At 57.5% G+C, this 27,854-nt stretch overlaps 1 protein-coding gene across 1 annotated transcript; it reads left to right on the plus strand.

The window, feature by feature from the left end:
• Positions 1 to 171: 171 nt before the first annotated feature.
• Positions 172 to 27,432, plus strand: Nptxr (neuronal pentraxin receptor). The gene is made up of 7 exons (XM_063243672.1): positions 172 to 224; positions 7,180 to 7,297; positions 8,239 to 9,294; positions 19,265 to 19,490; positions 20,779 to 21,026; positions 23,270 to 23,449; positions 23,854 to 27,432. Exons 1-7 carry the CDS (start codon positions 172 to 174, stop codon positions 24,076 to 24,078), a joined length of 2,106 nt encoding a protein of 701 aa, XP_063099742.1. The 3' UTR covers positions 24,079 to 27,432.
• Positions 27,433 to 27,854: the final 422 nt, after the last annotated feature.

Below are 27,854 nucleotides of genomic sequence, written 5' to 3' on the forward strand. Positions count from 1 at the left end.
ATGCATGTGACGGTGCCTGATTGGAAAGAGACACACAGGAGGTGCTCAGCCAATCTGCGGGACTGGATGGGAACAGGACCCTCTGATCCTGCCACGGTATGTGGCCTTCATTAGAGCATCTTGGGACTGGAGTCTTTTCTACCATTTACAAAGGCTGAGCGCGCTCGGAACATGGCCATGATCAGCGCTTCCAGTGAAATGCCAGCCCGCAGCAGCCAGCCTTTGTGAGTAAGCTGGAGGCGGGTGGGCCGTGCAGAGGGAACAAGAACAAAGCCAGGTGGAGGGTTTCTGGGTCCTGTGAGCCCCTGCCGCCTGCCCTGCCCTGCCCTTCCTGCCTCTTGCTCTAAACCCCACCTCCAACAGCCAGCTCTTGGGATGGAGCTGGAGGCCCAAGAGGCCTCCCCTGAGGCTCAGAGACTCACAGCTGGGAGCAAGGAAATGGGAAGAGTTTTACAAAAGGTAAATGTGGACTCTGTCCCCCGAAGGGGTTCATATGCGTTTGCCACCTCCCCGGCTCCCTCGGGGTCCGTGGGCTGCAGGCCTGGACTCCCATGACAGTGCATCCAGATGACATGCTGCTCTGGTCACCTCCGAGTTCCCCTCCAGAGCTGGTCCACCTGCCTGCCCTTCAAACCCAGGCACCATAGAGACTCCTGCCTGGGCCACAGGCAGCCTGGTTGAGGCCACTTGGCCACATCTCTCCAGGCCTCAGTGCTGCTCAGCTGGAAGGAGGACAGGATGTCCCACCTCGAAGTTATTTGGAGACTTAGGGGGACTGCTGGGTTAGAAGAGACTCCGTCTAGATCTGTGCGCCCAGATTCCACTGCTCCTCTACTTCCCAGCTGCTGGCCCACCAGCTCTGCAGGTCCCCTTGCTGCGTAACAGGCCAAGGAGAGCAGAAAATCAGCAGCTGTGTCTGGGCTTGCTAGTTACCCGCTCCTACTTTAATGGGAAATAAGACACGCTGACTTCACAAGGACTGACTTGTTAAACAGCTACAAACTTCAAAGCACAGTTCAAAATAAACAAAGAAACCATAGCTCCCCCTCCCCACGGGCAGATGAGGAAACCCAGGCCCAGAGGGGGCGGGGGTAACTGCTCAGAGGAGGGAAATGGTGGAGCAGGAGTTTGACCCCACATGGCCAGGCTTACCCACTACGCCACACATTGCTCACAGTCACAGGAGTGGGACTGCCTGGCCTGCTGTGATCCTGGGCATGCAGGGAACCTGTTCTGTGCCTTGATTTCCCCTTCTCCAAAACAACTGCGTGCTCCATGAGCCAGGCTGCGAACTGCTTTCCAGGGTCACTGTCGCATGAAATCTCCCATGGTGCAGCTGGAGACAATGCAGACTGAGGTTGAGTCACTAGCTGCAGGGCACACATTTGAGATTGAAACCCAAAGGCCAAACTTTCAACCACTCTGCCTTAGCTCAGTGTGACCTCCATGAAATGCCACTCTCAGAACCGTCTCCCAGCTGCAGATGTCCCCCTGGCTGCCTGACTCACCCGGCCCGATGGGAGCCAGGACCCAGTGCTGTGTGAGTCACTCCTTTCCAGCCGGCCACCAGTGTTTGTGACTAACTGACCCCTGATGGCAATGTCGCTTTGATCTGTCCCTGCTGTTCCCATCCAGCCCAGACCCCGGAGGCTGAGGACAGTGGATATTACGTACCTGCTTCCAAGTGCAGAAGGGGAAAAAATGTTCTCTCAACCCTGACTAAGGCCAGAGGTGCAGCAGGAGGCTGGAGGCGGAGGTGTATTTGGACACAGTTGGTGGCATTGCTTCTGCCACCTCAAGGCAAGAGAGGGGCTGCAGGGCCTCAGACAGCACGGGACAGAAAGATGGGACAGAAAGCTGGTTATGGTGCCCTGCTTTTACAAGGCAGGGACCTGGCTGCTTTGGGATGAGCCTGCTACCCTGGCAGGTGACATTATCAGGATAGATTGATCCTGTTAGATGGACCCTCCCAAAACAGGCGTTGAAGGGAGGTCTCAAGCAGCCAGCCAGACAGAGGAGACTTTGCCCAGGTAGAATGTAGGTAGGGTTGCCTAGTGACAGGGTCTCTACAGACCCTGAGCAGTGCCCCTAATGAGAAGGAGCCAGGCACCTGAGAGCATCCATCCTCCCGACACCCCCTCATCTCCCTCTTTGGAGAAGCCAGACTCCACCCACAGGGGAAGAAGACGGGGTCAGCAGAACAGGGTGACAAGGTGACCCCTTGGGAGAGACTCAAGCACTGCTCCTCCAGCCATGAGCTGATCCCCCTAACGGCCCTCCTGACGCCCATCTGAGTGACCTGAAGGGAGCACCAGCTTCTCCAGTTCAGCATCATCATCAGCGACCTGGGGATGTGACGGCCATGCTCTTGTTGCAGCAGGGTTTGTGAGGCGGAAGTGCAGGGGCATTCCTCTCGGTCACGATCTCCTCCTCCCTGTATAATCCTGGGAAGTTCCCTTTGCCTCCCCACTTTGCACTTTCTATGCCTGGAAGCCACATCACGTGTGGGTACAATTTGCCAGTGGCTATGTTACTGCTGATGGCTGACAAACATCAGAGACTGTACCCTGGGGTACAGTCATGGAGCTCAGGGGTCAGCATCAGGGAGGGGCCCGGCCTGCAGGCCCTCCCAACGCCCTTGGACCCAAGCACCATCCCTTCTTCCAGCCTGAGAGTGTCCCCAATCTGCCCCCACCCACTTCTCCAGCTCACTTGGGTACTCCAAGCAGACCAGGGAACAGATGGCATCTGAGGAGTCACTGCCAGGCCACCAGGCAAAGTCCCAGGACCCTGACTTTGCTGTCAGCAGCTCAAGGTGTAACAGGGTAGGAAACCCTAAGAGCAGTGTCTGAGGAATCCTAGGGCCACGGGAACACTGAAGACAGCACCAACAGCCCCTGCATTCCATGGTGCCTGCGCGCTCCCTGGATCCCAGTGACCCATGTGTGGGAAGCGAGGTGGTGGCCTCAGGAAGTCCATGGACTCGCTGGGGAAACACAAGCTGTAGGTCAGTGCAGGAGAACCTGGCATGAGAACCCTGGGTGAGAGGAAACGGGGCTGCAGTGGCAGGTGGGGTTCCGGGAGGGTCCCTGGAGAGGGGGGATGCTTCTCAGCTTGTCTTGGATGCTTCCTCTTCAGGTGGGGTCAGACCAGCTCGCTGAGGGAGATAGTGAGCCCGGGAGATGTGAGGTCTGAACCTCTAGGTGTCATGCCAGCTGTGCAGCCCTGGCCTGGGTCTCCGGGCTGAAAATGAACCTTTCTGAGCTTCAGTTTTCTCATCTGTGAAATGGAAACAATTGCAACGGTGCCGAGGCTTGGCACTGGTGGGAAAGAATCCAGAGGAGGGAGAGACCAGCTCTGGGGCCATCAGCTGCCCAGGAGTGCCCCAAGCCCCAGCCTGGCTCCTGGCTCCTCCTGGCCCGTCTCTCCTAAGCCTGGACCCAGGTGCACCATCTCCAGCCAACTCCCGCAAGGAGGACATGAGTTTCCTCCTGTTCTCAGCCCTCCCGAGCGCGTGCAGGAGCAGATGTCCTGCTTCCTGCCCAAGCCCGAGAGCTGAGTTGGCTCCTTCTGCTGCTTGCAGGGAGGCAGAGACTCTGGATGGAAATCTCTGGGCTTCCCTGGGGAAGAAAACCCTCTGCCCTGGCTTCCATCCTCATCCCAGCATCCACCACGAACCCGCAAACATTTCTGGACCCTCGTGAGCCGTGCTCCCTTGTGGGAGGCCCCAGACTGGAGTGTGTTAACTGAATACATGTCTGTGCCTTAGTCTAAATGATTTTCTACCCTGCTCACAACGCATCCAGGAGGGGAACCAGGAAAGGGTAGTTTAATGGAGTCAGGCATGGAGCCTCTTGGAGAATGAAAGGCAAGGAAGAAAAGAAGGAAAATCACTGAGCACCTAATTTAGAGGAATGAACCAGGAAACGGGTAGGATGTCCTGGGCACTCACTAAGTGCCTGGCACTGGGTTATGACAGCTGCAGGGAACAGTGGCCCATGCTGGCATCCTGGGGCGTCTACACACAGCCTCTTACCTGGCCGTATTCAATTCCCAGCCCATCTCTCCGGGTGGGCACCTGTGCCTCCACCTGCTGATGAGGAGTCTGAGGCAGCCGCGGGCCACACACCAGACCTGCTGGAGTCTGAACCGGGAGCTTGGGGATGGAGATGCTCAGAGCAGACACAGGTGGCTCCCTGACCCCAGATGCTGCTTCTCCATCTTCTGGGGAAAAGAAACAAGAGACCCTGAAGGTCTGAGCATCCAAAAGTACCAGGCCTGCAACAGGGAGGAGGTGTCACTGCTGGTCCCTGTCCCCCAGGAGCAGCTGGTCTGCAGGGGAAGGCAGGAAGGAGGTACTACTGTAGGAACAGCCCGAGGGGCCAAAGGGACAGACACAAAGACACGAGTGGCCAGCATCTGTTCCACACCAGCATCAAGTCAGGCTTTGGGGGATCACAAGGGTGGCCCACGGTGATGGTCTGCCAAAGACAAAGAGGTTTCCTGGGATGCAGGACTCTGCCCCAAACTGGGAAAATTCACCCGGCTCCGGTAGGTCACCCTGTGTTCCTGTTCCCCCTGGCCAGCCAAGAGCTTGTAGCAGGAACTGCCATTTACTGCACAAAGAGCCAACCTCCCACCCTTCAGGGGCGACTGGGTTACATCTGCCCACCTCCACTTCCGCTCCACCCCTCTTTAAAAATTCATCTCAGCTCAACAGACGCTCATTGAGAAGCCGAGCTGCACCAAGGGTTTTAGTGGCTCTGGAGAGTGAAAGAACATTCTTCCTGGCTATCAGCAGGGACAGTGACTAAGGGGCAGCCAGAGGGAGGGAGAGGAGGAGACAGAGGGTGGATTCCTCCCCACCCTGCAGCCAGCGGCCAGGGCCACAGCTCACCCCCCTGCCCTCTGCTGAGAGGCCTTGCGCTGCTGCTCTCTGATGCCAAGGGCAGAGGAGGATCTTGACCATGCAGGGGACACTGTGGGTGGCTCCGTCCAGCTTCACAGTACACCCCAACTTCTGAGCTAAGCCCATGCTCTTTGGGGCTGCTCCCAGCCTGGATCAACTTGATCCAGGAGCTCGCTATCGTTGGCCAAGACTCAGCTGTACCTGCAATGAAGCTCCGAGGTACTCCCTGCCCGTTTCTGCCTCCTCCCATTTTTCTTTTGACTTTTTTCCCCCTTGGTGGAAGGGATGGTACCCAGGGCATTAGCACTGACCCGCACACATCCCAGCCTTTTTTACTGGGAGTGGGACAGGGTCTCCTTGAGTCACTAAGCTGCCCAGGCTGTGATCAAACTTGTGATCATCTGATTCAGCCTCCCAGAGTGCTGGGGCTACAGTCAATAAGCCACCATTCTGCTTGGTCTTCCTTCTTCTAGAACACACTGCCCTCATCATGTTGCCTCAGGGCCTTTGCACTATCTGTTCTTTCTACTTAAAACAATCCATTGCCCCGATTTCTGCACAGCTGGTTTCTCAGGTAATTTGGGTCCCAGCTCAAACACGGGCCCTTTCTGATGACCCTGTAAACCTCTCAACTCCCCTGTATTTATAGTGCCCTTTAACTTCCTTTCATATCACTTTAAAATTGTGCTTTGTGATCTTCATTACAGTCATAAATTGACTTTTATTTAATTATTCATTTCCTCTCCGCCTGCCTCCCCATTAGAATATAAACTCTGAGCTCATCTCATCCCCTCCTCAGTGCCTGGCACTCTGCCTGTCACAAAGATGGTCTAAGAACATTTTTAAATGAATGGCTATATTCGTTATTTACTCCAAAATTCCCTTGCCCGGAAAATGGAATGAAAGTGAACAAACAAAACCACACCAGGAGATGTGAGATGCAAGATGGAAAATGTGAGGGCTTTTGTGAAGGTCCCCTGATGAATCCTAAGTTAGATTCAACGGGGTCCACCCCAGAGCCCGGGAGAGAAGGGTGCAGAGACCTCTGCGTCCTCGGCTCCCTGTTCTGCGCCCCAGCAGCACCACCTGTGGGGAATGAGTCCCCAAAACTCTCCAGCATCCTACCTGGGGCTTCATGCTGCAGGCTGGAGTTAGGGAAGGGGGGAATGGCATTGCATGTGAAGAAAGACAGAGAGGTGACACTGCATGCTGCGGTCCTGAGCTCATTCGCACCTCGAATTTGGGGTTTTTGGGCTGGGGGTATAGCTCAGCTCAGCGGCACAGCACTGCCTGGCAAGCTGAGGTCATGAGTTGATCTCCGGTACAAACCAACCAACCATCTGGGGTTGCTGCAGGCGATGAGGGATCGGATGAGCCTAGAATGAGTGGCATTTAGATCAAGCCCAGGAAAGCTGACATAAGACTTGAAGTTTAGTTTAGGGCTGGGATTTAGCTCAGCGGCATAAGCGCCTGCCTTGCAAGTGCGTAGTTGTGAGTTCGATCCCCGGTACCAAAAAAAAAAAGACCCGAAGTTTATTGCGGTTTTCCACATCCTCCTCCGACCCCTCACTCAGCAAACTGAGGCAGCATCCTGACCCCTAAAACGCCCAAGAGTTGCCTACTTGCAAATTCACAAGGGAGCCTTGTGCTCACGGGTGCTGGCAGGAGGCTCAGGCCTGGGGACAGCTAAAGGGCACCGGACAGTGTGAACATCATGAGTTCCCACACAGGGAGGGGTAGTCAGGTGCCGCTTGTGGATTTGGCACACACAGCAGGTGGCATCACACAGACACAGCAGGGTGGCATTACAGCCCTGAAACCTCGGCTCAGGCTTTCCCTGCCTCACAGCTGCAAGCTGCCCTGCTGGGCTTGTGTCCCAGAGACACGGGTTCTATAGCTCCGATCAGAGAACAAGCCCGCCCTCTGGACCCGAGAATCACTCCTCCCTCTTGCAAAGCAGTTCAGCATACTCAGCAGACGTCTTGGACAAGATGGGGCCATGTGTCACTCATCCACAGGGGAGTAACATGCTCCTGTCACAGGTTTTAAAGTCAGGCCAGGGGATACACAGACAGATGGGCACAGGATTCGACTCCAGCCCCTGGACACCTTTATCCTCCGACTTTCACGGAGCAGCTCAGGGAAAGCCAAGACCATCTGATGCCCAAGTGACAGTGGCTCTTCTGTCCCTGGCACAACTCCCTCCCTCTCACAGCCTCTCCTAGTGACAATCTCCTGGGGATGCTCCCTGGGTGCTGCTGTCTCCACAGGACACAGGAGTTGTACCGAGAGCCCCAGAACTTCATCCAGGACATCAGGGCCTACACTTTTTTCCAAGACACTTTCTCCAAGCTGTGCTGCTGGGCTAGGTTTTGGGTCCCTGCTTCAGTGAGTCCTAAGTTGCATCCCCCTGCCCAAGGCTCACTGTACACAGAACTCACGCTTGCTGTGCTCCTATGTCATGGCTTAGAACTGGATGAAAACCCCTGACACCCACAGATGGTGGACAGCATCCCCATGGGCTTGAAGCACATGTCTAGGGACCACTGGACAGTGTCCCAGTGGCTCGACAGGGTCCTTCCCTGCCAGTTGTTGCCTCTTCAGAAATGTTCTAGTGTTGCCATGACTGCCACCAGCACTCTGCAAAGACCATTCAAGACCACCATAGTGGCCATGGTGGGCCACAGATTCAGACTGGAGCTTCCCTGAAGGTCAAGAATGCAGGCGTGCAAGAAGAGGCCTGGGTTAGCAACTCCCATGGGCACAGGCCACAGCAGGACACCCACGGCCCTCCCCAAGCCCTTCCAGCCCTGGGAATCCACGCTGGCCAGGGACAGCCCTGTGGGAAAGTGGAATGGAACGGCACTGTGCAGTAGGATTTTTCTTCCTAATGCTTTTAATTATTAAGTTAATTTTCAACAAAATACACAAAGGCAGTTTTGACACCCTCCCTTCCTGCCCACCCTTCTCCCCGCAATGGCCCTGCTCCCACCTGCTCCTCCTGCCCACCAGGGCTCCTCCTACCTGTCACCCTCATGCAGAGGACAAGGAGGTGGCAGGGGCCTCTCCCAGACCTCTGATGTCTGCGTGCCCTAAGGTAGGGTTTCTGCTCCTCCCTGGAGCCACAGAAAGGTTTTCTGTGATGATGAAAGTGGAGGGGGGTGAACCATTGCCCCTTGGGGAGGCAGGTGGCAGGCAGGTGGCCGGAGAATAAACCGAATTAAAGGTCAGATATCCCCTCTGCAATGCCCCATCCTCAACGGCTCCATCCAGGAGCCTGGGCCCAGCCAACGCTGCTCGCATGGCTACCAGGTGTGTGACCTTGGCAGCAACGCGACCTCAGCGGGCCTCAGTTTCCTCATTTGCATCGTGAACAACAATTTATTACCACGCACGCAGCACAGAGCCCCAAGCAGAGGGAAACGCTCCCCAAGGCAGCCGTTGGCACCCCCTTTGCCAGGAGGAAGGAGCCCGGAGCACAGCAGGGGAGGGTCCTGGCTGCACCCCCAGTCCGGCAGGGAAGGGGTGCGGGGCTGGGCCAGGGCCGGCCGGGTGGGGGAGCGAGTGGGGCGGGGCCGCCGCGCCCGCCGCCTTCTCCTCCTCCGCCGCGCGCCCGCCCGGGCTCAGAGCGGCGGCAGCAGCGGCCGCGGAGGCAGCTCCGGCTCGGCTCCCGCTCCGGCTCCCGCGCTCCCGGGCCCCGCGCCCCGACCCCTCCGCCGCGCCTGCCGGGGCCTCGCGCGCCCCGCCGCAGCCTCACGCTGAAGTTCCTGGCCGTGCTGCTGGCCGCGGGCATGCTGGCGTTCCTGGGTGCCGTCATCTGCATCATCGCCAGCGTGCCCCTGGCGGCCAGCCCGGCGCGGGCGCTGCCCGGCGGCGGCGGCGACAACGCCTCGGCCGCCTCGGGCGCCGGCGCGTCCCCGGGCCCGCAGCGCAGCCTGAGCGCGCTGCACGGCTTGGGCGGCTCGGCCGGGCCCTCCGCGCTGCCCGGGGCGCCGGCCTCCAGCGCGCACCCGCTGCCCCCCGGGCCGCTCTTCAGCCGCTTCCTGTGCACGCCGCTGGCGGCCGCCTGCCCGTCGGGGACCGAGCAGGGCGACGCGGCGGCGGCGGCGGCGGGCGAGCGCGAGGAGCTGCTGCTGCTGCAGAGCACGGCCGAGCAGCTGCGCCAGACGGCGCTGCAGCAGGAGGCGCGCATCCGCGCCGACCAGGACACCATCCGCGAGCTCACCGGCAAGCTGGGCCGCTGCGAGAGCGGCCTGCCGCGCGGCCTGCAGGACCCCGGGCCCCGCCGCGACACCATGGCCGACGGCGCCTGGGACTCGCCCGCGCTCGTGCTGGAGCTGGAGGACGCCGTGCGCGCCCTGCGGGACCGCATCGACCGCATCGAGGTGAGCCGCGCGCCCCGCGCCCGCGCCGTCGGGGAGCCGCCGGTGGGAGGGGCGCGGCCCCCGGGGACGTCGGGGGCCCCGCGGTCGCCTCGGGCCCGCGTGGCCGTGGCCGTGGCCCTGCCCCGGAGGGCGGGGATCGGGAGGGCACCGGCCTGGGACGCAGGCGAGCGTCGTCTGTCATCCTGACCGCAGCTCCCGGAGTGCGCCAGGAGGAAGGATTGGTGTTGAGCCCGTTTCCTCTCCAGGCTCCGCTCCCAGCCTCAGTCTCTGCAGTTGTGAAGTGGGTCCTCCTGATGGCAATCGATTGAAACACAGGAGTGTGGAAATGCTTGGCAGATATTAGGATCTAATTAAAGATCCCCCAAAACTGCGCCAGCCCACGCTAAGGTCCGCAGATAGGAGGCGCTGTCTGAGGAACCCAGGGTCTTCCTTTTGCATTGAGAACAGGCTGCCCCTCACCACCTCCCATCCTTGACTGAATGGGCTTAGACAGCTGACCCCTCCTCAGAAGCTCGGGTAGGGGGAGGGCCAGCCTCCGACCCCTGAAACCGGGCTCCTGGGATGGGGTGCGGTGGAGAACAGGGCCTCACCCGCTCCTTCTGCATTGCATAGGTGATCCCTGCTGAGACGTTTCTCCTTGAAGTCCCTGGGCCGCCTTACTCCTTGTAGAGAAGTGCCCAGAAGTGCAGGTTAGACCATCAGGCTGGATGCTACAAACAGCTGTGGACAGCCCTGCTGGGGGCTGATTTCTAGGCCACGAGAAAGAGCGTTAGATCTGAGGAAGAAGGGACAAAGTGCCAAGTCCTCCCTTGTTACCTGGTCCCAGACTGAATGTGGCTAGCAAGCCAGAGGGAGGAAACTCAGGGGACCCCCATCCTGAGTTAAAGTCCTGGGCAAGCAGAACAGACTGGTCCCTGTGGAAGGGTGGGGAATGAGGGTGGGGGTCCTAGAGCTAAGAACAGGAAAAAGCTCCAACTCCAAGGTTAAGGGAGGATCAGTTTTCTCACCTGTAAAGTGGGTATAAGAGCAACATGGACTTTACTGGAGCAGCAGAGGGCAAGGAGCCAGTTTCCGTAAAAGGCCAGAACAGTGCCTGGCACAGTCCTGATCAATCAATTTGAGCGGTTGCTATTTGCTCTACTTTCTAAAATACAACCAAAAATAAAAACGGGAATGCAGTCACTTTTCAGGAAACAGATTTTAGTAACGTAGAAATAATTTCACTTCTGGTCCACCTCTCTCTTCTGGCCTGCCGTGGCCCTGCCCCCCACACCCAGATGGCACAGGAGGCTCCTCCCATGTCTGGGGCTGGCAGGGCCACGCCGGCCCTGGACCCATTCCCTGGCATCTGCAGCACTTGGCAGGGTGGGCTCCCCTCCTGGGAGCCTGCTGGGGCTGGGGGGATCCTGGGATTTGGCAGCAGGTCAGGCTTCCAGACGGGTGGGGGGGCCCCGGCTTCCCCACATGCACCCTCTCCTGCTTTCCTGCGTTCTGCGTTCAGCAGACGTGGAGAAAAAAGGCAGAGGCTGCCTGGCCACTGTCCCCTTCCCAGCCTGGCCGTCCTGGGGGGCATTAGGCAGGGGTTTTGGTCTGGAGCCATCAGACTCTTGGTCTCTGCTGGATTCCTTTTGGCCACTTCTGATCTCTCCCACTGTTCTCATCCATGATCCTCTGAAGCCTCCGGACGCCCCTGCCCCGAGAGTGCTCTGGCTGAGGTCCCCAGATTGAAGAAGCAGCGAATGAAGGCTTTTCAGTCCCTCTCTTGCTGGGTCCCCTCTTTCCTCTGACCGTCCTCATTCTGTCCCACGGACCTCAGGCCACATATCCCTCTGCCCTTCTGCCTGCTCTCCCTTCTGGTCCTGTGAGGTTTGCCCGCCCCTGGGTGCCCCTCTCTTTTTCCCGGGGTGAACTCAGCCGCACCCTGAGCTTCCAGCACCCACTCCATGGTGAGCCTCGACCAGATCTGTTTCCAGACCCCCAGAGCCCACTGCCTGTGACCACCTGCCTCTGGCCGTCCCCGGCTCCCAACCACACTCTGTTCCACGCCTACTCAAAGCCAGGACCCTGCCAACATGCTTCTCGGGTGCTCTGCGGAGCTGTGCTGGGTCCTCCTGCCTCCTAGCTCAGGTCAGCTGGCCTCTGTGCTGGTCAGTCCCCTCCTCCTCTTTCTCTTCCTCTTCCAGGCAGCTCCAAGGGTCTAGGGTACAAAGTCCCCGGCCGCCCTTTGGGATCTGGCCGCCTGTCCTGCTTCTCAGTTCTCTGCCTCTGCCCAGATCTCCCCAGCGCGACCCTGCTCCTCCTGTAAGAGTCTGCACTGGGACCACCCCTCCCAGAGGTCTCCCCTGAACTCGCTGTGTCCCCTTCTCCCCCTGCCCGTGCTCCCATGATCCTCACCCAGCCGTGGCCACCACACAACTCTGATTCACCTTATCCCCTACCAGACCTGACTACAAAGGTGGGGAAGGTCAGGCTGGCCAGGGCCTCCCTATGGACTTGGGCGAAATTGGTTGTCTTGTTTATGTCTTGTTGTGATTGGAAAAAGTCGGAAGGTTTGAAGCTTCTCCCTTTTGCAGCCCCCTCCCCACCCATGTGCAGCCATCTCGCGAGCTGCTGGGTCACTACCATCTTGGTGACGTGGGGCCCTGTCCCTGTGATGTGAGCTCCTGCCTGATCTGCTCCGAGCAGAGGGCAGTGTTCTGCTTCCCTCCCGTCTGTTGCATTAGTTCTTTAGGCAGAATTCCCAGGGGTGCTATTCCTGGGTCAGAGGAGATTGACTTTTGATGATTGTGGCCAAGAACTGTCTTCCAAGAGAGCTGGACCATTTAAGTGGCAATGGGCCACGGATGCCCGACCCAGTGTCCCATTTTGGGCTAATTTGTTTATACAATAAAACTCCAAGATGGACTTAGCATTTTTTAAAACATGAACTCTGGCCTTCACCCCACCTGGCAAGCTGATTGGCTCCCCTCAACCTGGGGTGGGGGCCACGGCAGGGACATCCTGATGGGTCCCAGGGGAGCCAGGAATTTTGTGGGAACAGCGACTGTAGCTCAGAGTCACTGGGTGCCTAACGTGCACCAGACACTGCACAGATCTCATGTAACCCTCGTGCAGTCCCTTGGGGGAGGTGATATTCAGGGCACCTTTTTCAGAGAAACCAAAGTTTTGAGAGGTCAAAAAAGGGCCCCAGGTCCAGTGGTAGAATTTGTCCTTTCTGACTCCAAAGCCCTTGTTTTTCTTGTTAACTCTCGACTCCTCCGCAGGGGTGGGGCCTCACACACCTGCAAGCAGAGAGGGACAAGTGAGGGCAGTGCCGAGGCTGGGTGCTCCAAGGGGACAGCTGCGGGCTGATCCACAAAGGCTGGTCCTACTGCCTCCCGAGGTAACCCAGAGGCTGCCTGCGGGATCTTCGCTGCCACACTAACAGCAGGCCATGTTTCATAGGCACCCAGTGGCTACCTGTTAGCTAGGCAGTCTTCTGTCCTGGGAAATGGGCTCAGTGCTTGTTTGATTCTCCTTTTCTCAGCCTCAGTGTTTTTTGGCAATGGAGATTGACCCCAGGGCCTTTGCACTAAGCTACATCCCCAATCTGTTTTAGTTTTTTTTTTTTGTTTTGTTTTGTTTTTTTTGTTTTGTTTTGTTTTGTCTTTTTTTTTTTTTTTTTTTTTTTTTTTTTTTTTTTTTTTATCGGTACTGGGGATCGAACTCACAACTGCCTGCTTACAAGGCAGGTGCTTATGCCACTGAGCTAAATCCCCAGCCCCCCTGTTTTAGTTTTTATTTAGAGACAATCTCATTAAATCACTGAGTTGCCCAGGCTGGACTTGAACTTAAAAATCCTCCTTCCTTGGCCTCCCAGAGTGCCAGATTACTGCATGCAGTACCACATCCAGCTTGGCGTTAGTATTCTTATCTGTAAAGCAGCAGGATGGATGAGGTGAGGCCGCCCTGTGGATCCTTTGTCTCCTGCTCCCATCAGCAGTGGCCCCTTCATTCAGGCAAGGGACCCAGCCTTTTAAACACTACTGCCACCTACTTGCTGTTACCTCTGACAACCCCTTCTCATCTCTGACCCTCAGTTTTTCCATCTGTCAAATGGGAATTGTCGTCCTGTATTCTTTTCAACCCTTGCCCCTGGCAGGGGAAGCCCTCAAAGGGGAGACCCCCAGCTGGAAGGCACTGATTGGGCAGAAGGCTGAGCCCACCCTGAGGTCTGTTACATCCAAGATGTGCAAACATATGCATACCATACTTGCAAAGGACCCGAAGCCAGTGTGGACAGCTCCATGCTGATGTGTGCATGCACCCCAGATCAAGAGTACCAGGGATACAGCCTCCCCAGAAGGCTCAGTCATGCCTGTCTCCCCCCCACCTCCCCTGAGTCAGGGCCTTCCGCAAGGCTTCTCTGACCAGGGATCACCCTGCCCTGCCTCTGAGCTTCGGGTGCTCCTTCAAGTCTGGCTCCTGGAACAGTGGCCTGCCATTTGTCACTGGTGTTACTGTCCCATTGCACTGGACCTGTTCGCTCTGCCCCCTTCTGTGGTGGACACCCCAGCTGTGGCTGATGTCACACTGGCAGTGCCAGGGCCCCTCTGGCTGCCGTCAGCCCTCCCTTCCTCCGAATCTGTCCCCAGGATGGGCAGGCCTGGGTGGCGGAGGGCGTATATTTAGCATTAGTAGGTAGGTCCGGCTGTGCGTCTTCCCAAGTTAGCTGTGAGCGTTTGTACACCCACCTGCATGTAAACCTGGCCAGCCTGGGCTTGGGGATTTTATAGCATCGCTGGGCCCAGTGGGCGTGCGGTGGACCTGTAACTCTCCTTTGCACTGCTCCAATAATGCCTTCCCGTGTTGAAGTCTCTGCCAATGGGAACTGCAGTGAAGCCAGAGGTTAAGGGTCAGAGGTTAAGGGTCAGCCTCCTTATCAAGGGACGTACACAATGGGGTCTCCCCAGGACAGTCTTGGATGCATTGCTCCCATGGAACTCTGGGGCCAGAGACTGAGGCAACCAACCCGAAGTGGAAGCTTGTAGGTGTCCCCACAGCCCTTGTCTTACTCCAAAAGAAACGGACTCAGAGAGGCCAAGGGACTCACCCAAGGCTGAGATGCCCACCAGGATTTCTGGTCGAAGTGGGCTAGGGGTGAGTGTGCTGAGGGTTTTTAACTAGGGACCGGAGGGTGTACGGGTGGCAGATTCTCTGGCCTTCTGGAGAGGTGAGGGGATCCACCTCCAGGACCTCGAGGCCCATGAGGGTGCCCATGATGCTGCACCCCTGCTGGTCCCAGAGGGAGCCTCCTCTCCCCCCTGGCCCATTTGTCTTCTCACGAAAGCTCCAGATTGGCTGTGGAGACCAGGATGGTCCAGCTCTGCCCCTTGCGCCCTCTTCCCTGTCTGGATTGCTCCTAGGGAGGAAAGTGGGGCACAGCACAGGGCTTCCTGGCACCCCCTCTTCCCACCCTGGGCAGAGGCCTGCACAGCTGTGCTGTGGCAGGCACAAGACTCCCCGGCTCTGGGTGCTGGTGCCTGGCACTCAGCGTGAGGCAGCAGGTGCGCCCTCCTGTCAAGGGGCCTTACGAGTGATCCCAGGAGCACCCTGCCACTATCACTGTCCCCCTCTCTGGGTTCTGAGAGCTCAGATGCCTGCCCGAGTGGCTCAGCTGGTGATCGGCTCAAGCGCTGCAGCTCCCAGAAGTGCTCTGCTGGTCTCAGTAGTCACAGAGGCTAAGAATGCTCCCCACCTCGTACCAGACTTGGGTGCCAGACTTGACGTAGATTCTTTCGTGTTTTCATGACTTATATCTCAATCATTATTACCCACATCTTCCGAAGGAGGAAGCTGAGGGACAGGGTTTTAGCAGCTTGCAAAAGGCCAAGATATGATGAGTGAGCACGGACGTTGGTGATCGGGACATGGTGTCACCATACCACACGCTGGTGGAGGAATACTGAGCCTGGCCCTGGTTGCACCTGAGGGTTCTGCAGCCCTGCAGAGGAGCCCTCATGGCCTCTCCCCCTCTCCTGGATATCTGGAGGGGGAGCAGGCAGCAGGCAGAGGAGACCAGGGGGCGGGAAGAGTGTTCTGGTCAGAAGGAACAGCATGTGTGGAGGCCTGAGGGTCAGAGGAGCTCAGGGCCACTGGGGTGCTGGGAGTCCCGTAGATATGCTCCTGTAGTGAGACTAGAGGGCTGGGGGGTCTGTGTTGGAGCTGGGGGGCCACAGGGAGAGTAGTGTGGGGAGTGGAGAGATCTAGGTGTCAGCTTCTGGTGCTGTGTGGAGAAGCTCCCAAACCAGAGCAAGGACACAGCCTTGGGGGCGTCACCTGCACCCTGATGTCATCTAGCTGAGCAGGGTCACATACACAGCAGCCAGCTGCTCTGTGGGTGCCTTACTCCCCACTTAACCCCACAACGGGAAGATTTTGGGGTGGAGATGGGCAACAGCAGCCACTGCAAGAGGTGTTTAGTTGTTTCTGTCCTGAGCACGATGAAGGACATCATGCAGTGCTTGGAGACGGTGTTGTCCTTGTGGCCTGTTTTACCGATGGGGAAACTAAGGCACAGCACTTCCTTAGCTGGTGGAGCCTGGTGGGAGCTGAGCAGGACTCATGGGACGTGGAGTGACTGCACGGTTGTGACCTTGCTGCTGCCCCTGGGGCCAGGCCCTGGGCTGTCTGTCAGGCAGGGAGATGGGGCCTAACGTCCAGCCTGAAGCACACAGGGCACCCTCCCCCACTGCCCACCTGGCAGATCAGCAAACAGAGGCCCAGCCCACTGGGGAGGACTGAGAGGTGGGCACAGGCTGACATCCTCGGCTATGTGTCCTCAGGCAGGCGGCCCCTGGCTCTGAGGCTCGGTTCTCCGCTGTATAACAGGGCTCCTTCCTCCCCAGCCGGTGAGTGCTGCTGAGAAGCATCTGCCCAGCCTCCTGGGGAGCAGAGCATGGTGGTCCTGAGTGCAAAGGAGCCCAGCACATTAGCAGCTGAGCTGGAAGGAGAACCCAGTGGGAGTCCAAGCTCCCCCTTCCCCTCCCCAGCATCTTAGGCCAGGGGCCTGCTTGGCACCAGCCCAGGAACCCACGCGCCACAGCCTGCGCCCACAGCAGATGGCCAGGGGGTGGGGGAGTTTTGCTTCTGTGATTCACATGCGGGGGGCTGTGTAGATCTAGAGCCCACCTCCTCCCTGCCCTTCCTGACCACACGGCACGGGGAGGGTGCTGTGACGGGGGACAGCTTGTGCACCTCCGCCAGCTGGCGCATGTTCTATGTTCTCCTCAAAGGAAATAGTGTGTTGTAAATATCCTTCACATTCTGTCCTCCTGGCAGGCTCTTTCCCTGAGCTGGAGAAGAGATATGCTCCAGGGATACTGCGGACAGTTCAGAAAGACATCTGCCTCAGTTTCCCCAGTACTTGAATGAGAGACTGTGAAGTTTCACGTGAAGTGCCAAGGACAGGCCTGGCACTCAGGACATGGCCCTCCTGCCGAGCCTGGCACAGAGGAGTGTGGGCACGGAGACAAAACACTGCTTGGAGCCAGGGAGAGGGCAGTCCCAGGCTTCCTGCAAGTCCCTCGAGCTCCGATGCAGTTGGGAGCTGGCCCTGTCGGCCCACTGGCCCATGATGGTCAGGCAGAGGCTCGGGGTAGGGAGCTCCCCACAGCTCTTGTGGTCAGGTCTAACACTTTTCATGATGCTTCTTTTTCATCCTTCCACTTTTCCACTCATCCTTCCATCTGTCCTGGGATTGAACAAAGAGACGCTTTTGTGCCTCCATTGTCCAGGAGGGGAAACTGAGACTTTGGGGGTGGTCTGCACCAGAGCCAAGATTTTCAGGTGTGTCGAAGTGAGCTGAGCCTTCAGGATAGCAAGGATCAGTGTAGGGGGGGGGGGTTGGGTGTGCTAAGTGGCTTCTCCATGGATTCCCTGCCCCTCCTCCCTCGGCTCCGCATCTCGGGGGAGAGGACAGGCAGGCATCTGGAAGGGTGGGCAGCTGGGACCTCTCACACGGCATGTGGTGGGGGATAAAGGTGGCTTGAATCCTTCTCCTCACTTCTTCAAGGAGCCCCTTCCTGGAGCCAGGCTCAGTGACTCTATCCTGGTGACCCATTTCACGGGGCAGAGAGAGGAGGCTCTCCTCAGTCCCCACCACCAGCATTGCCATCCGATGGAGAAGGGGGTCGCCGGTACCAGAGCCCTGGCTGTTTGAGGAAACCTCACCTCTCCTGTGGGAGCTGTGAAGCTCAGCCACCACTGGAATCCTCTCTGCTGCCGACTCCTGTGACCATTTCCTGTGACTTTCACCCCAGTTTCCCTGCCCATGAAATGGGACACTGGGGACCTATATTACCAGTATGTCAAAAGACCCAGTGAGTGTCCAGCTGCAGCTGGGGTGGCAGCAGAGTGTCCCACTCAGGACTTCCCACCTCACCTGTGCTCCTGGAGCCATCTGTGGATGCTACTGAGCCAGGCGGGGAGCTGGGCCCTTCCCTGCATGCCGTCCCTCATCCCACCCAGGACCTGCAGGCTGGGAGTTCTGGGGCCCCACTTTATGGTTGAGGAACAGTGAAACCATATGCTCTTGGGGTGCAGTGGTACAGCTGGGTGTCACTCTCTGACTCTGTTGTTGGTCTCAACACTTTCCCTTCTCTCATGGCTAGAAAACAGGCTAAGAAAGAATAGGGGATGTGGTCTGTGCAACCCAGTAAAGGACCTTCAAGGCCAGAGCTGGCTCATCTGAGGCTAAGATGGTCTTCTGTACCTGTCCCAAGCTGCAGCCCCGCCCACACTGCTCCGGAAGTGCTGGGCTCTTGACTTCCTGCTCTGCCTTCGGCTTTATCATCAGCACCATGGACAGCGCCCGGCACACAGGACTTGCTCCAGGGAGAATGAACTGGGAGGATGGGGCAGGGCGCTGGGCCAGGCTGATCAGGAACTGCCCAGGCCCCTCGGGGAGAGTGGCTCATCCGTGGGGACTTCAGAGCAGGGAGAAAGCAGGATGGTGGATGCTTATAATTTGACTCCCAGACGCTTATTGAATTACTAATCTACTGATGCTTCCGTGACATACCCACCAGGGACGGGCTTTTCCAAAAGTCGAACCTGTGGTCTCATCTGCCTTCTTGTACTGGAAGGCTGGGCCCCTAGTTCCTGTCTCAGAACTCCTGACTGCTGGGTTCTTAAAACAGGACAAGGAGAGACACCATGACCTCAGCCTGGGTTGGGGTGTCAGAGTGCAACCTGGACCACGCTGCCCTAGACAGTACTTGCAATGAGCAAGCTCTGTTTACTGGCATTTGCCACTTAATCTGCCCCACAGCCCTTCCAGATAGGTGCGGTTGTCTCACAAGGAAGTAAGGTCAGAGAAATCAAGGGATTTTTCCTAGGGTCTTGCAGCAGATTGATGCCCACACTGGACCTGAGCTGGAGCTGTCTGACTCCAGAGTGTGGGTCTTTATCACATGTCTCCCTGGAAAGGCTCTGACACCTGAGACCCTGGCTTGTGCCTGTGAGTCTGTCTGGGATACCTACCGAGACCAACCACAGCCACAGAAGTGTCCCCTGAGGCCACAAACCCACAGCAACTCTTTTGCAGAGGCTGGAGATCATGGCAACAAAGCTGGCCCTGTCCTCCAGAATGTCCTGGGCTAGGTGGGGGAATGGGGTGGCAGGTGGCAGTGGAGGAGTGGAAAGGTTCCTGGTGGCTCTGGTGGGGGCTGCTGTCCATGCTGTTGGTGCTGGAAGGCCGCGTACTGATGGGCCGGTAAAAGGGGCGACCATCTTGCTTCTGCTGCTTCGTTTCCTGCAGCTCTCTCGCCAATGCCAGGCCTGGTTGCCTGCAGTTGTGTTTCTGTCCCCATTTTGCCTATGAGGACTCTGAGGCTAACCGCAGTTACCCGGCAGGGTGGTGGCACGTCAGTGCCCGGTGCCTGTCCTCGCTCATCCGTGACCCCACGCATCCTTCCTTCTCTGTGAGCAGCAGGAGCTCCCAGCTCGGGTGAACCTCTCCGCAGCCCCTGCTCCTGCGCCTGCGGTACCCACCGCCCTGCACTCCAAGATGGATGAGCTGGAGGGGCAGCTGCTGGCCAAGGTGCTGGCCCTGGAGAAGGAGCGTGCGGCCCTCAGTCACAGCAGCCACCAGCAGCGCCAGGAGATGGAGCAGGAGCTGGATGCCCTGCAGGGCCGTGTAGCCGAGCTGGAACATGGTGGGTCCCGCGGAGAGGGCAGCGCGGATCAGGCCTTGGTCGGGGGGGGGGGTCCTGAGGTGACAGGGCTGCTTGACAACATGTTGTGCTCTCCAGAGGCCAAAACTGGGCGGGAACACAAGAGAAAGACATAATATTATCATCCTCAAAGTGATCATTGGTGATCTCTGACACTACCGTGCCATAGAGTGAGCTGTGTGCTGGACACACCTGCTGACTTCTTCACTAGCTGTGCAGGGATTTTCACAGGCAAGAAACCGAAGTTCAGAGAGGCCATGTGATATCCCCAAAGTCACAGTGGCCAAGGACCTAGACCTCAAACCAGGTCTAGACTCCATAGTCACAAATTTAACCACCCACAAACACAACCTTCAACGAGTTGGGATTTTGTCATTTGTTTAACACCTAGACCTGGCACTGCCAGGGGGACAGAGAAGCATAATGGTCAGTGTGCAGATGTGGGCATCAGGAGCCCAGGCTCCAGGTTCCAGATCTGCAGATTGTTTTGTTCAAATCTCAGCTCTAGCTGTGTGACCTAGAGAGAATAACCTAATTTCTCTGTGTCAAATGTTCTCATAGGGCTGGGGATTTAGCTCAGCGGCATAAGCACCTGCCTTGCAAGCGCAAGGTTGTGAGTTTGATCCCTGGTACCGATAAAAAAAAAAAAGATGTGTAAAGAAGGGTAATAATAGTCGGAGGCTTGTTACAAGAGATGAAATAATGTATGTAAAAATGCCGAGGACAGGCTGGGAATGTAGCTTAAGGACACAAGCACCTGCCTGGTAAGACAAAGTCTTGAGTTCCATTCCTGATACCAAAAAAAACAAAAAAATTAAAATTAAACATAAAGTCAACAAAACATTTTTTAAAAATGCTTAAGATAATGCCCACCACATAAAAAGCAGTTCAGAAAGTCTAAATAGCAAGAACACTAAATAATAATATAGCTAACATTTGGTCAGCATTTCCTATGACCCAGACCCCTTATATTCTGGCCCACCCAATCTTCACACAACCCCGGGAGGGAGGAAATATTACCCCCACTTTAATGATAAAACTAAGGCTAGAGAGGATAAACTTAATTTTTTGAAAGTCCTATGGCCAGAAAATGGCACGGGAGGGATCTGAACTCGGGGCATGGCAAATTTAGAGCCCTTGGGCTCTAGCCAGTTCCCTGAGCACAGAGGCCGCACCAAAAGGGGGTGAAGGCACCTGACACACATCAGGTGGCCAGGGACTGTTAGCCCTCCTGGGCAGTGCCCCCTGACTGCACCATGTCCACCCCCAGGGTCCTCGGCCTACAAACCCCCGGACGCCTTCAAGGTCAGCATCCCCATCCGGAACAACTACATGTACGCGCGCGTGCGCAAGGCGCTGCCGGAGCTCTACGCCTTCACTGCCTGCATGTGGCTGCGGTCCAGGTCGGGCGGCACAGGCCAGGGCACCCCCTTCTCCTACTCGGTGCCCGGACAGGCCAACGAGATCGTGCTGCTGGAGGCAGGCCACGAGCCCATGGAGCTGCTCATCAACGACAAGGTGGGCGGGGCCGGTGGGTGGGGGTGGGGTGGGACCTTCTGCACCGCCAGGGTCCCCACGTGGCCCGGCGCTTTCGTCCTACCACTCGGGAACATGAAGTGTCTCCTGTGTGTGAGACACACAGGGGTCTGGGGATGCAGAGACAAGCCAGACTCGGGGCAGACTGAAGAGGGGCTTGTGCTCGGCAGAGGCAGGCAGTGTTGTCACCATTGTACAGCGGTGGTCAGTGAGATGCCTCAAGGTCTTCCCGATGGACTTCCCAAGGGCCCAGCTTCGGGGGCAGGGCTGCGGATGCACGAGCCAGTGCCCTGCTCATTCTCCTGGACAGAGACAAGGAAGGAAGGGAAGGGTGAGGGCTCCTGGGGAGGAGGGGGGAATGCTGGTGCGTGCCTCACCCCTGCACCCCAAAACCAGCCTCCCTACCCCTCCCACCTGTGGAGAGAATAGTACCAAGTCCAGAATGCCAGGTTCAAGTCCTGTGTGACACAGTCATTTACCCACTCTGTGCCTCAGTTTCTTCATCTGTGGAACAGGAGTGATAACAGCCCTTACCTCTTAGGGCTGGGTTAGAAATATGACCCTTAAATGCAGGTGGAGGATTCTGAGCAGAGCCTAGCGGTTAGATGCAAGCTGTGTTACTGTGTCAGGCACTGTGCTGAGGAGCCCTTGATCCTCTCTTACCCTCAGCCTTCCCAGCAGCGGTGAAGGGAGGCAGGTGCCTGCCTGCATTGGTCCCATTTTGCAGATGGAGAAGTGAGGCTCAGAGAGAGGCAGCACTCCCTGGACACACAGCAGGTGAAGGGTTGAGGGTGTGATTCCGGGTCTGGACCCCAGAAAACCTCTCACCCCCTCCTACTTCCTCACACCCTGGCCTCCCACCCCCTCAGCCCTCCTCTGACCAGGCTGGCTGGCAGGCCAAGGACAAAACTAGAGTCTGGTAACAGTTGGCAGCAACACAGCGATTGAGGGGGGAAGAAGGAAAGCGTCTGATTGCCCCCTTCTCCTGCTGAGTTCCTCCCCTGCCTGCCATGGTGCTTAGACCTTGCAGGCATGGTGGTCCTGTGAGACCCCTGCAGACAGCGCCTGTCACCCCATTAGGGAGCAGCCAGCAGGCACACAGGGCCAGGAGGCACCTTTCCTGGGGGTCCTGGGCAGTAAATGGGCCAGAGCAGTGAGTTTCTCCGGTGGCCCCATAAACTCTAAGGTTAAGGTAGCTGGTAGCAGAGCCTGTGCCCTGCTACAGCCCTGGCTGCTGTCCTTTGTCCTAGGCTTAAGGGACAGCTCTTCCAGAGAAGGATTTCAGCACCGTGGACAGAGCACGGGCGTAGGCAGCCTGCTGATCTTGCCGATCTAGCCACGCAGTGGCTGGATTCCCGTGTCCTTCTGGGTGGTTTTGTGTCATGTCCCCTTCCTCTCGGCCTTCACACCTCCTGGGCCTTCACGGTGGCCCTGTGCTGTTTCACCTGACAGTGTTGTCTCTGAAGTCCTCCCTCCTTGCAGCATAGTTCAACTCAAGGCCAGAATCAGACCCAGACCCTGTATCCAGAATAGGCCTTGAACCAAGGAGGTCTCAGAAAATGTTTGTTAAATCGTGATCTCAGAGAGCACATTCCACAAAGGAGCCCTCCGGAAACATCAGATGCACAGCCAGCAAGTTCCTTTCATCTCACAGGCAACTCCGATCCATTAGCATAAGCTTCCAGAGCACTGTGATGAGAACGGGACTGGGCTGAATCAGGCTCAGGGTTGATTGGCCATGTCTGCCTTGGGTGGAGGAATAGGCAGTGGCTGCATGTCTGCTTCCCCTCGTCTGAGCCCTGCACTTTACTGATAGGGAAATGAGGCCCAGAGAGGGAAGAACAGCCTCCCCCACGGTCACACAGGAGGTTGATGGTAGAATCAAGGTTAGAGACTAGTGTCCAGGCTCTGTCTGAGGCCTTGTGTCACTGCCAGTGCTTCCTGAGCCCCAGGTGGGCACTGAGACCTATGGATAGTGTATGGACACTGCTGCCAGCCTCAGGACCTTGCCTGGTTGGAGAACAGGGCAGTTTCAGTGCCCTAGGGAAGCTGCGCAGGCAGGTGGTGAGGGCAGAGGAGCGAGGGGTCAGGGAAGAACTGGCTGGGAAAAAGGAGGGTCAGGACTTGGGTTGGCCCCTGGATGGATGTCTTGCCACCCTCCCAATCCCCTGCTCCAGGCTTGAGCCTGTGCCCCTTTAACCTGGGGTTTGGGCACCTTTGTCCAGGTGGCCCAGCTGCCAATGAGCCTGAAGGACAACAGCTGGCACCATATCTGCATCGCCTGGACCACAAGGGATGGCCTGTGGTCTGCTTACCAGGACGGGGAGCTGCAGGGCTCCGGGGAGAATCTGGCAGCCTGGCACCCCATCAAGCCTCATGGCATCCTTATTCTGGGCCAGGAGCAGGTAAGGCTCAGACCAGGGTTGGCTGGAGGCTCAAATGTTATCCTGCCCTGGCAGGGAGCAGGGAGAGAGAGGGGAAGGGGTTGGAGAGAGAGACCCCGAGAACACAGTAGTGACCCTGAGTTTGACCCGCCATTCAACAGATGGACATACTGAAGGGCACTGTGAGCAGAGGGCTTAGAACCTTGGGGGTGGAGTCAGGATCTGGGGGCGTGGCTAGAACTTTGAGGGTGTGGCCAGAATTTTGGGCGGGGATTTGAACCTTGGGGGTGGAGCTAGAGCCGTGGCTGAACTGGAATCTGGGAGGTGGGGCAGAGCCGGGCAGGGGCAGACACCTGATGCTGAGGCTGTTCTTTTAGGCTTCCTCACTCCATGTCTCTCCTTTCTCTGCTGTTTTCTTGGCCCAGGATACCCTGGGAGGCCGATTTGATGCCACCCAGGCCTTTGTTGGTGACATTGCCCAGTTTAACCTGTGGGACCACGTGCTGACGCCTGCCCAGGTCCTGGGCATTGCCAACTGTACTGCGCCGCTGCTAGGCAACGTCCTCCCCTGGGAAGACAAGCTGGTGGAGACCTTCGGGGGTGCCACAAAGGCCGCCTTTGATGTCTGCAAGGGGAGGGCCAAGGCATGAGGGCCACCTCGTCCAGGGTCCTTCCCATGCCTGCTGCTTTGGGGACCTTAAAGGGGCTGTTTCCCCCTCAGTCTGTCCACTACTGTCCTTCCTTCCTGCCCACTCCAGACTATGCCTCTCCTTTTCCCTCTCCTGTAACCGCTTCTCCAGAATCCCCTGCCCTGTGATGGGAGTCCCCTAGGTCACCTGGGTGGAGACAAGCATCTCAAGTCCACAGGTGGAGCCTAGGCTGAGTGCTGGCTCTAGCCCTCCTGGTACTACACAGGAGTGGTCTCCTGCCCACTTGACTCTGCCCTGTCCATCACTCTGACTCCACTAATCACAGTGGCACCCCCACGGGGTTGTTGCGGGGTGGCCTCCCCGCCTTGTAGGCATGCTACAGGCCTGGCCCTGTCCTCTCCAGGGCTGCAGGAGGCTGGAGAAAGGGATGACAGAGACTTGGGAGATCCCACTCTTCCTCCTCCACCTTCATGCCAGCTGCCCATTGGGGAGCCAGCCCCCCGCCCTCAGCCCCTCCTTCATTGCTTTGTGTGCGGTGGTTTGAATGTTGGTTCCATGCCTGGTATAGCCCCTCTCAGTTTCCAGGACATTCCCTTCCCAACTCCAGCTTGGAGGGCTGAGGGACCAAGACCCCCCCACCCCAAAGCCAAAGGGCTGTAGTAATCCCTTTGTGCCCCCTGGAAGCTGTGTCCACTGCCATGGTCACCCCTCCTCTCCAGGCCCAGGTCAGGTCTGGGACCCCTACAGCATGAGCGAGGAGAAGCTTCAGACAGACACAGCAGCCCGGCAGCCTCCCAGAAGCAGAGCTACATTACCAAGCTGTGTGTGGCCTCCTCCTGTGCCTGCCCTCCCAGGGCCTGGCTGTCCTCCCTGTGTGGTCATTTCTGGAGCCAATGTAAGATGACCCATGGTGCTGGGCAGGCAAGAGCAGGCAAGCCTAGAGACCCAGGGGCTGGCAGGAGGGGTCCTGGGGCTGGGCAGCAAAGAGGGTCAGGCTGGGCATGGGTTAGGTTAGCAGCTGGCTCCAGGTCACAGATAAGGGCAAGGCCCTGGCCAAATATATGATCTAAAAACATCAGCTCTCTCTGGATCTCCTGTCCCACATGGTGTTCCACCCTGACTAGGATTTTCTCATATAGCTGGTTCTTATCCTTGAGTCTGTCGCTACCAGATCCCCTACAAGAATAGAAGAATATCAGAGTTGAGAAAAACCATCCGCTCTGACCCCTTGCTTTATGACAGATGGAGAAGAGCTCAGAGAGGGCAAGAGACTTACACAGAGTCATACAGCAAAAGGGCCAGAACCACAACCCAAGGCTTCAGTATTCTCCCCTCTGTTCCATCCTCTGGAACATCCTTTATGCAAAGCCTGGACACTTTGGTAACAAGAGGCTAGAGGAGGAGGGCGTGATCCCTGGTGGCAGAAGGGACAGCTGAGGGTGCAGGTGTCCCTCCCCTGCCCGTCCCTCCCAGGCATCTGAACAGTGACAAGCCACCTGCCTCAAGTGGGCTCCTGGGCCTCTTGTCCCCGCTTTCTGTCCCCTCCCTCTGCTCCCCACGGCCACTCAGCCTGAGATGTGATGCAGGCCGTGGGTCCCCGTGCTGTGGACGCCTGCCCAGCACGTGCTGCCTCCAGCCCCCAAATTCTTGCTTCCATTTCAACAGCGCAGGCGTACGGTCCAGCTCCCCCACCACCACCGGAAGCCAGAACCAAGGCGGCCTCAGCCAGGACCCGCTGAGATGGGGTTGCCCCGGTAACAGCCAATGACATCAGCTGGGTCAAGAGTCTCATCATCATGACACACACTATTGCTGGGGTGACGGCAGAATTTGGCTCTTAGATTTGGGGGACACTGAGCTTGACAAGCTCCTGCAGTTGTTTTGGAAGAAATAGCTTTCATGGAGGTCTCCAGAGGATGGGTCACCTCCAGAGGGTGGTGACAGGGCCTGCTTGGTCACTTGAGCCCACCCAGACTTGAATGTCACCACAAATCCTTTATGCTTTGTCACAGTGATGATGAGACATTTGACATCTGAGCCTCATTCCCGTGCCAAGTCACCTGGGTCATCCCTCAGGGAATGTAACCAATTGGGGGTGTCATCCTTGGGGGAGGGCCTGGCACCCCGTTTCCACAGTTCCCATCCCTCCCTAGGTGTGTGTTGGGTTTGAGGGACTTCTGCCGCTCCCGGGGAGACAGAAGGGAGAAGGGAAGAAAGACCCGGCTTGGCATTTGGCTGCATCCCTGAGCCGCCTGCCTCTCTAAGAGGACAGGGGCCCTGCTTGTCCGGTCCTTCTCAGGTGGCTGATGCTTTGCAGGAGTCCTGGTTTACTGCATGCAGCTATGCATCAGGGCTGTGCTGAGCCCCAACAAACAGGGGACGAAGCTGGTGCTCCCAGAGGACAGTGGACGGGTATGCGGGTGTCATCCAGAGCTGGTCCAGTCCCAGGGGACGAGTGTTCCCTTTCCCCTGCAGGGTGGGGTTTGGTGCATTGCTCCTGATGTGTTTCAGCAGCATTCAGAGTGGCAGAGGGAACTTAGGTGCAAGATAGGTGGGCCCCAGGGCCAGGGGCCCTTCAGAGAGCCCTTGGAGAGCCATAGGAGGAGTCCGCCTCTCCAGAAACATGTCCTGTGTCCCACCTGCCTGCACATGGACTCAGCCCCAGCTGCCTCTAAGGAGCCGCCATGTCCAGGAGAGCTGGAGGAGGCAGGACGTCTCGAGTCCCAGGCGGGGGACGGGGAGGGGGCAGGTGCTTCCCAGCTGTTCTCTGCCAGATTTCCCACCTTGTGGCATGCAGTGCTCCCACTCCAGAGCCCAAGGCAGTGACCCCCTGCAGTTGTGCATGGCCTAAGACCACAGGTTTAGGTGGGACATCTCCTTCTCTTAGAAGACCCAGGCTCCCTCGCTTTCCAGGCAGCTGAGGCCTGAAGCGGGCTCATGAGGTCGCCCCTCTGAAACGTGGCACCCCTAAACCCAGCATTCTGACCTTACACAGTGACCCTGCCCCCAAGAACCAGGTTCCTCCTCTGTCCCAGAGTGGGAGCCCTGTTCATCCCTGTATGCCAGCTGCCTACCGCCCATGCCCCACCTTCTTCCGGCCTCCTGACCGTGCTGGTGGGGCAGGGGCGCTCATGGCCGGGCTGAGCTGCCAGTATGCACATCACATCGTCGATACGGAAATCAGTGCCCTCCACCACGCTTCCTGGCCCCTCGTTCCTTTTTTGTACATAAAGTGACATGAGATGCAACGTGTGTACGTGTGTGTGTGAGTGCGCGTGGCCTATGTCATGGTTTTTGTTATCTTTTTGTTTTTGTAAATTTGAGTGTTCAAAATAAACACACAGTTTACTCAGAGGTTCTTTTTTTTAGTGGGGAGAGGGAGGTGCTGTACTAAGGGGACTGGATATGGCAGCACCTGTCTGCCCCAAAGCTTTACCTGTCCCACATAGGCCCCCCAACCTGCCCAGTGCTGCCAGGCCCCAGGCTCAGATGCACGCCGGTGGCAAGGAACACAAGTCCCACATGGAAAGTGGCCCAGTTCTGATAACTGGCCTCGTTCCGAACACCCCTTTCCTGCCTTGTGGCCCAGTTCTGGGATCTGGGTCCTTCCCTTGTTCCTAAGACCCAGTCTATCTGAGTCACTTGCCTGGCCCCCCCGCCACAGTGTTGTACCCCTTTAGATCCCACAGAGATGGGATGGGGGCAGGAAAGGACCCTGTATTTCAGCCCCTCCCCATGACCTGCCTGGACTCCCCTAGACTGGACTCACACACACC

The sequence above is a fragment of the Cavia porcellus genome, unplaced genomic scaffold (assembly GCF_034190915.1).
Source record: "Cavia porcellus strain 051 isolate PalLab524CR breed Dunkin Hartley unplaced genomic scaffold, mCavPor4.1 scaffold_40, whole genome shotgun sequence".
NCBI lineage: Eukaryota > Metazoa > Chordata > Mammalia > Rodentia > Caviidae > Cavia > Cavia porcellus.

What these genes read in the sequence shown, in the direction of transcription:
- Nptxr (XM_063243672.1), top strand. Translation starts at nt 172, where the DNA reads ATGGCCATGATCAGCGCTTCCAGTGAAATGCCAGCCCGCAGCAGCCAG. An exon ending in ACCGCATCGACCGCATCGAG is followed by an intron (nt 9,295 to 19,264) that starts GTGAGCCGCGCG and finishes CTCTGTGAGCAG; the next exon opens with CAGGAGCTCCCAGCTCGGGT. An exon ending in TGTAGCCGAGCTGGAACATG is followed by an intron (nt 19,491 to 20,778) that starts GTGGGTCCCGCG and finishes GTCCACCCCCAG; the next exon opens with GGTCCTCGGCCTACAAACCC.